Source organism: Polistes canadensis, unplaced genomic scaffold (assembly GCF_001313835.1).
Source record: "Polistes canadensis isolate GaletaPanama2010 unplaced genomic scaffold, ASM131383v1 scaffold_558, whole genome shotgun sequence".
NCBI classification, from domain to species: domain Eukaryota; kingdom Metazoa; phylum Arthropoda; class Insecta; order Hymenoptera; family Vespidae; genus Polistes; species Polistes canadensis.
In genome coordinates, this window is record NW_014570105.1 from 1 (window position 1) to 8,841 (window position 8,841).

At 30.9% G+C, this 8,841-nt stretch overlaps 1 protein-coding gene across 1 annotated transcript in view; it reads right to left on the reverse strand.

Moving 5' to 3' along the window:
• Positions 1–6,604: 6,604 nt before the first annotated feature.
• LOC106792693 (putative fatty acyl-CoA reductase CG5065) overlaps positions 6,605–8,841 on the reverse strand; it is a gene marked incomplete at its 3' end in the record, with an annotated part of 5,001 nt that continues 2,764 nt past the window's right edge. Inside the window, exons 2-8 of the mRNA XM_014759193.1 lie at positions 8,453–8,546; positions 8,124–8,369; positions 7,834–7,979; positions 7,457–7,759; positions 7,065–7,358; positions 6,721–6,978; positions 6,605–6,634 (exon numbers count right to left, since the gene is read on the reverse strand). Coding sequence (XP_014614679.1) covers positions 6,605–6,634; positions 6,721–6,978; positions 7,065–7,358; positions 7,457–7,759; positions 7,834–7,979; positions 8,124–8,369; positions 8,453–8,546 — 1,371 coding nt within the window. The remainder of the gene's footprint in view (positions 6,635–6,720; positions 6,979–7,064; positions 7,359–7,456; positions 7,760–7,833; positions 7,980–8,123; positions 8,370–8,452; positions 8,547–8,841) is intronic.

Below are 8,841 nucleotides of genomic sequence, written 5' to 3' on the forward strand. Positions count from 1 at the left end.
TTATTTATTTATATTTATAACGAATATTCTTTACTCCTTTTCACATCTGCTTTATTTTGTATTCTCTCCCTTCCTTTGTTTATCAATCACCACTCATTTCTTTCTACCGATTTTATTAATCGATCCTTCCAACGAGAGCTGCTTGAAGTGCGACAAAACACATCAAAGGAATACATTTCCTTTACATATATATATATTGTTACGACCCTGTTTTGAGCAGTCCCTGGAAAAAGGACGTGAAGGCCGTTTCCAGGCTACGAGTTGTTGATCGGGGTGATCTTGACAGGAACTCGAAAAGAACGGACGTGATATTTTACGGAAAATTGTAGAAAAACCCTTAACGGGTACTGGAGTTCCATAAATAAAGTTCTTTGTTAATCTTTCGTAATCTGAGTTTGGGCGGGAGTGTTACTTCTCCGGGAAGCATTACAATATATATACTCAGACTATACTGAGTAGTATTTGATTACATGTGATAATATAAAGGTGCTTAGGAAAAAATATATTTTTAATGTTAAGTATAGTTTAAATGTATGACTTTAAAAAAGATAAAATGTATATTGACTCGTGAACAATAACGATCGAGTTGCGGATTAAGTCTAAAAAAAGGGACGAAACGTTCAACTTTTTCGCAATAAATCGTTCATAAAGATTTAATAACCGTCCAAATCCCCTGTGATACATATTTTAATATTATAGTTCTAGACAAGATTATCGATAAATTAAATTGAACTTATATCTAGCTTCGAAACAAAATTGCTCCCTAAAATACATTTATTGGTAACTCTTGCTACAATCATATACAATCAGATACTTCCAAATTAAATCTCTAGCCCTACTCCCTTGCGCACTGGGAAAATTTCGCCTCGTGGTATAACGCATACGCGAATTCATCAACTACCACTTCTTCTACTCTTACGCAAATTCCAGACTAACTATTCAAACGAATGACCTAGTATCTAAAAGAAATTACTAACTTTTTTCGTTAAACTTCTCCGGAAAAGTATTGTCACACTGTTCCCATATTTTGCCTCTTCGCGTGCCACAGACCTACAAGCGAGGAGCTCTATCTCCAACGTCAAACTAGGCCCACTTAGCCTCACCCCTCTTTGTATCCCTGACGGTTTTTCCTTGGACACCAAGCACGAGAATCTCCGGCCTTTCCGCATTCCAACAAAGTCTTTTTCCCCTATTCTGACTATTTGACCCTTCTTGTCGGGACGTCTTTTCTTCCCTCTTTTCAGCAGGCACAGGACTTTATCACTACTAAAAATGTCGGTCTTCCTATTCATCGGTCCAACTGTCCGTAATTTTAACCCTACTCTCACACAACCCAGAAGCAAACCTGGTCTCTCCAGAAGGATCAACACAAGGATGCTTATACCGGACTAACTTAGTTCCACATAAACGTTTACTATACATCGAATCCTACTCCAATGCCTTAACGACTGTTATTTTCAGAGTTCTAACCTCTTTAAACCATCAAATCAAAGAGAACCGTGGAGTTTATGATATCAATAATAAAAGATAGGGTTACTTATGTACGCACGTAAGAAGTTATTATACTTCTTCTGTAAAAAAAAACATTTTTTTTCGCAGATTTTAAGATAAATTTTTATACGATAGTAGTAGACATTACACTTCTCTGCATAAGTTTTAGAAATCTCAAAAACTGAAACAAAAGTTTAAATTGTCAAAAAGCTGCAACAGATTATTGTTTAATAAGAATAATTATAGACAATAATTTATGAGTAACTAAGATGCATTTATTTTTCAAATTTTCTGATAAAATATTAATGCACATGGTTTCTTCCCCGTGTCAATAAAAAGATGATGTTTTCAAAATCTTCAATGATTTCTATATCCTCGGCTTCTGTTTATCGTTGTTAAAAATAATGAGCTCTCTTTTTGAGTAAAATATTTAACAATCTATGCGGGGGACAAATAGGTTTCTAATGATTTACATAAATATTTTTCACAAGAGAATTATAAAATATTTGTTTCTATCAGAAGCAAAATTTTTCTTTTTAACTTTTAACAAATTCTGGTCTTTTTTATTCCTCGTAACTGCAGCTGCATTTAATATGCATAATAATTAACATAAAGTCTCAACGAAGGAGACATTAGTTAAAAGAAATCTTTATATCGTTAACTATTGGAAGATGAAATGTATATGCATAGATCCGACGCTAAAAAGGATTTTTTTTCTTAGGTGTATTACAGTCTTTGATTTGAACAAAAAATGTAGAGCAGCATATTTAGTTAAAACAATTTAAAAAAGTAGTTTATGAACAAAATATAAGAAATATAAAGAGAAATACAGAGCTTCATAAATTGAGGTAAAAAATAATATAATAAATATATATTATTTAGTTAACTATTTTTTAACTGAACAGAATATTGTTATTCTACTTACGTTTTTCCGTTTCCATGTCAGGATTAAAAGAACAATTGTAATTATTCTTTATTTTTTTATTTAAATCCGAAAATTGTCATCGTTTGGTTCAGGCGTAAAAAATTGCAAAGCATGTTATTCAGTTTATTCATTTTTAACCTTAATTGATGATCACTACAAAGAAGAAATGAAACGAATTGGAACTAATAAATCATAATACCTACCTCATTAACCCTTAAAAAACTAATATATAATAATACATACCTTAGCTAATCTCCAAAAAAAGTTTTAATTCAAATACTCACAAAAAATCAATGCTTTTGAAAATATTGTAGAAGATATTCCTAGTTTTTTTAATATAAATTTTCACTGTATGTTATAAATAGAATAAACCAGAAAAAATGGGAATATTATCTTTGTTTAACCCTTTCGCGGCGGAAATGAATGGCGCTCGAAGTAGAAGATCGAACGCGCGGGCAACGCGAAACGAGAGTCGTTCCTAACGCGGTGTGAAGAGTTGATTTTGTTAGTCATTTTTTTGAGGCTGTTTGCTGGCGTGCCGATCAAAGAATAGTATTATTAATTACAATTTTAGTAATCTTTTACGATTTTTATTAAATAAAGATAAACTTTAACAATTTTTAACAATTTTCCCCTGTTTAATATAATTTAAAACAGGGTTTAATACAGAATCCAGCGTTACAATCTCTACATTCGATTCGTGTTTCGGCTCGCTTCTTATGTTTCCTGCAAACTACACATTTACGCTGACCGTCCTATCGCTTTGCTTTGGGATTGTTATATTTGGCTGGAAAATATCTTGAATCCAGTCGTATGGAATTATCTTTGGATTCAGTTTGGCCACAAGACTTATTCTTCCAAATTATTTATTTAGATATTTAAATAGAAGTTCTCGAATAAGACGTAAATAAATGCTCGCAAATGTTATATTGTTATTAAAAGTAAAATTTGTGCAGTGTGTAAGCATTGTAAATCAAAAGATCCAGCATGTGTAAAAAGAATTTCTTTTACCATTTGTAAGTCTTACGAACAGTATAAATGGAATTAAAAATCATGTCGGTGTTATCGATTGCTCCCATAACGTGATTATAGTTTAATATAGCATTTGGTTTTTGTATTAGTGTTCCCGTTTTACATCATTTCTTTTTGTTTTCGTGAGCTCAGCAGAATGGTAGCTTAATAACATTAGCACTTGTCTTTTGTACTTATATTCGTCGTCCATTTGTCCATGATCAGGGTAAAATTTACGGATAAAATATTCGATTATGTAATAAAATATCTGCAAAAGAAGCATGTATTACTAGCGCGTCGAGAACAACTGGATATTATTGAGCAAATTTTGATAACAAGTGAACGACGCCGAAAGACGCTGTCCGCTTACAACAAGCGTCTATAGCTGAGCGTCAAATCACGCTGTACGTCGCGTAAGGGTTAATGATACAGCAGTGCGTGTTTAGTAACGGTTTAGGAAGTGATGAAGCGCGCTAGCCAAATTAAATATTCTAAATATTCTCACAACGACATAATATTCTCACTTCGATATTCTCAAAATGATTGAGGCGCGTATATCGAAGATACGCCAAGAGTCTACAGTCTTTTCGGAACGTACATAGATCGTTAACGCGTTGAGTGCAACACTAATTCCCAAGGAAATCCTTGTCAGGCCACGTTCGTTAATTATATGTAAAAAGAATTTGCATAACTTAAGGATAGATAAACTTAAAAAAAAAATAATTCCCTCACGAAGAATAGAGAAGTAACTACACGCGTGAGAAGCAGAGACGATACTACTTACGCTAGCGTGCAACTTAGCAAAAGTTCAATTTTTTCCGTACAATTTTTATGACTTTGAAGCTAAATAAAAATGCATTTCTGTTTTCTTATAACATAATAAAATTGAATTAAAATAATGTCTAGACAAAAAATAAATTCCACGTTTTTAGAACATCTTTTCCTGTATATCTTGAATTAATTTTATGTGTAGATATAAAATTCTTCTTTTTGAAATATGTATTAGATTTGATACACAAATAAATATTTAGGAGACAACAAATCTTTAATTTACAATTTTCTTAAATACATAATANATATGCAAATAAATTTTTGTAAAGCAAAAAATATATATCAATTAATTATACAAATTAATTTTATGTCGAGATACAAAATAATTCATTATTTTTACGAAAAATTATTAAATTAAAAATTTCATCTTAAAAAGAATACGTATTCAATTTAATATACAAATAAATTTTGGTAAAGAAAAAAATTTATATTAATTATTTATGCAAAATAATTTTCTGGCGAGATACAAAACGATTCCTTATTTTTACTCATAACTAAATAATAATAGTTTCTGTTAAAATGAATTATTGTTTTTTTTTTAATCAAAGTTCACTATTTTTGACAATAAATAAAAAAACGGCGTACCATAAGCATCAAGATTCGATTTAAAAATGTCGCGCTTATACGCCGATATATATATAGATATACATAACGCTCGACACTCGATGCCCAAGACAAAAATTCTCGCTAAAGCATGAAAAAATAGAAAGACAGAAATATCGGTTTTTTGTCTCACTCGCACTCGTATACATAACGCTCGACACTCGATGGCCAAGACGAAAAATCCTCGCTAAAGCATGAAAAAATATCATTGATATATAATAAAGAACGCTCAACAATCGATGGATAAAACAAAAATAATCGCTATCGCATGAACAAATAGAAAGAGAGAAATATCCATTTCTTTCCTCACTCCTACTCGCTTCACGAGCGAAGACCCCAAGATAACGCACAAACTAGCTCGATCGCGTGTAAAGACCGTCGAAGAGGCGGGACTTGTCCCCTACTCCTAAGATCAATTTTATCAATATTTCTCGCTTATTTTTGAAAATACGAAGATATACTTTAGAACATTTTTTATGTATTTTTCAATTTTGCACATCTTTTGTTTGAAACTTTTTTTGACTAAATACCTAGATTCTAAGATACGGCCATTTTTTACCCTTTTTTTCGTAAATAGCCCATTGTATTGCAAAAAAATTAGCATCATTTGATTCAGCATCGTCGAATTACGATTGTATCAATTTGTAAGTGCCTTAGACCTAAAATTTTCTCATTTGTCTCTTATTAACTGGCCTGTTAGTATTAAAATATTATCAGAATATAGATAAAAGTCTCCACTAGCTGTAAAGGAGATATATTAAATTTCTTTGTGCCGTAGATTTGAAATCGCCTTGTCCGCGCATCGTAAATATCAGAAAACTTCGATCGCTTACGAAAGTTAGTTTTGGTTGTAATGCAACCGCATCATAAAAATTCACACATATTATTTTTTCCCAAACGCGCCAAGAAAAGTATAACTTCAAAAATTTTTAAATACAAAACTTACAGCTACAAACAATTTTTCAAGAAACGCGACTATAACTCGCTAGTTTTAGATAATATAATACTTACATTCCTGTTTAGCCCTTTCCCCTCTCTATACGAAAATATGACTGAATACCTCATTGAAGCCTTACATACGTCTAGGAGCGTTAAGAATGCGCTACAAAAAAAATTTTTTCTTTGAAAGGATAACAATAAAAATTAATAAAAATAGAATGTACACATTGTTTATTGGTATTTAAACTTAATAAAAAATCTTATTTTACTTAATTTTAAAAAAATAACTACATAAAAGATAATGTGTTTCACAACACTAAGAAAAAAAAGTTGCTCTACGATCAGCATCATTTCTTCTGTAAATTTTAATTGATGTACAAAATTGAGAAACATTTTTGTAGAATAATACAGTAGTTATAGTTTTTTTAGCTGGAATTTTGAATTTTAGGAAATTTTAAAATTTATGACAGTTTAAAGTAAAATTTGCGTTTTACGTAAAAAATTTTATACTTTATTTATTTTTATAAAACTTTTAAATCAAAGTATCCAAAATCTGGCTTGTGTGTGTTTGTAAAAACCATAGAGAAAACGATTTCAAATATTCACAAAAAATTGCGTTACAAAATTTTTTTCCTAATAAAATAAATAAAATAAATATTAAAAAAAAATTAAAAGAAAATTTAAAAAAAATAGGAAAAGATCACTTTTTTGTTTTTTGGCACAGATTGTCAGCGAAAAAATACAGAACAAAAAAGTGATTTTAATAAGGAGTAGAAGATCCAAAGGATTAATGCATAAAACAACCATTTCACAGTATAATGAGCTATTTTCAACCTGTAAATAAAAAATAATACAAAAATTGAGTAAGTAAAAAGGAGAAAAAAATAATTTGTATAAAAAGAATATTACAAGACATTTACTTTTTATAATAAGTTTTTGAATCTTCTAACGTCTCCATCGGGTCTTTCACAAAATAAACTCGAATTCCTTTCATGTAAGTATCATAAAAACACTGCCAATCAATATCAGCAACATTAAAGAAAAATTTATGTTTATCGACGTCTGATAATTTGTCCCATAATTTTAAAACGTTATCGTTCCTGAATTCCCATTCATTAAGTGTAAAATAACACGTTACATGTTTCATCTTTTCCATTTTTCTAAAAATGTTAATCAATCTGAAAAATATACAATTATTTGATAATGTTGATCTCTACCGATGATTATTAAATCGCTTGTAAATTTAAACATCGTCAGATATTACATTGGCTTTCTTCCGCTGAGATAAGCTAACGAGTCCACTATAGTAGCTGGTATCCAGTGCAAAAAAATTGTGAAAAGAAAATTGACATAATAGTTTGAAACCATCTGTAACGAGTGGTAAAATAATATGCTTTTCGACGGATATTTAATACCAACTTTTCTCACAGTTTTTGCTAAATTAGCCCAACTAATTGGTTGTTGAACAGAGGAAACAACATTATAAATTGGAATATCTTTTTCCGTTGGTATATCATTGGTTTTTTCATTTGAGGAACTAATACTCTTTAGTATAGACCTACAATAAAAGATCACTTTTATTTGCTGTAAATGTTACTTTTAGAAAAAAAACTAGCAATTCATTTTAGAGATTATTTAAAAATGAAAAAAAGTGACCGTTTTTGTGCAACGTCCCATGCAGCAGCAATAATGTTGTTAACAACATAGTCAGCAGGAATTATGTCGCAAATAAGCCTTTTATTGCATTGCATCGTGCGTAAAACACCCATCGCTGAACCATAAGCAAATCCTGTTACTCCATAAATATTATTGATCCAACCGGCAACTGGTTCCTTTTCTGTTGAAGCAACAATAGACGGCCTAAGGATGCAAGATGGAATTCCATTGGAATATTGCCGTACAGTATCTTCACAGATTGCCTTCGAATATGCGTAAGTATTAGGCCAATTACCAAGTAGCCTGTAAGATAAGCGAATATTCTAAACTATTTTTGTTAGCTTTAAGAAAAATGCAATATTCTTTTTTTTTATTACTTTGGGGTAATTAAATCCAATTTGTCTTCGCTTAAAATCTCTACCAATTTAATTATGTCTTCCGTCTTTATAGGCGGCTTGTAGAATTTTTCTTCAATTCTTTTATATATGCAATGTGAATATGCCGTTGATATGTAAACAAAGGCCTGAAGAAGAAATTTATTATAAAATTAAGACAAAATATTTTTTTATTAAATCCGATGTCTAAATAAATAGATTTCTTTGGAAATAATGCTTTAATATACGTGATTATATATAGATCGTTTATAATATATAATACGATTAAACACCTCTAAACTTTTCATCCCCTGGGCAAGCAAAAGCAAATCCCTTGTTCCTCTAATATTTGTGTTTACTATAAAACGAATATTATCCAAGAATCGTACGGATGCTGCACTGTGAAAAATCAAATTAGTATCTTGAATGCGTATGCGGTCTTTTTCTGATAATCCTAAATTCAGTTGACTCATGTCTCCTTCTATCAGAATAATCTTTTTTTCGACATCTTTCTGCTCTCTCTTTAATCTGTCAAAAATCTGAAAATTTAAATTTACACCGTTATATCGATGATTTGTTTCATTGGTACAATAATTAGTAGAAACTTCGTAATCTTACTCACAACATCATTGAAATAATCTTTGAATCGAGTATACGGATCTTGCTGTTTCTTTGCTCTTATCAGCAAATAAACCGTCTTTATGTCTGGACAACATCTACAAATAATAACCATCAACTTATACTCGAAGAATTTGTTTGAAAAATAAAGTCTTAATAAAATATAAAATCTCTATATATGTTTAAATATAGAAGGTGTTGCGTATTCCACGCAACGAGTGAGTAGGGCGAAGCACCTAGGCGTGTACGGCCCTGCCAAGGCGTGAGACGCGTGCGACAAGGCAATATCGTTGTTTTTAGTGGTAACMACGGTAGCGCTAAGATGCTTGCAAGGGCTCTTTCTTTATTCTAGCTCGCGTTCTCCCACTACATTTATTACGCCAATCATATGTA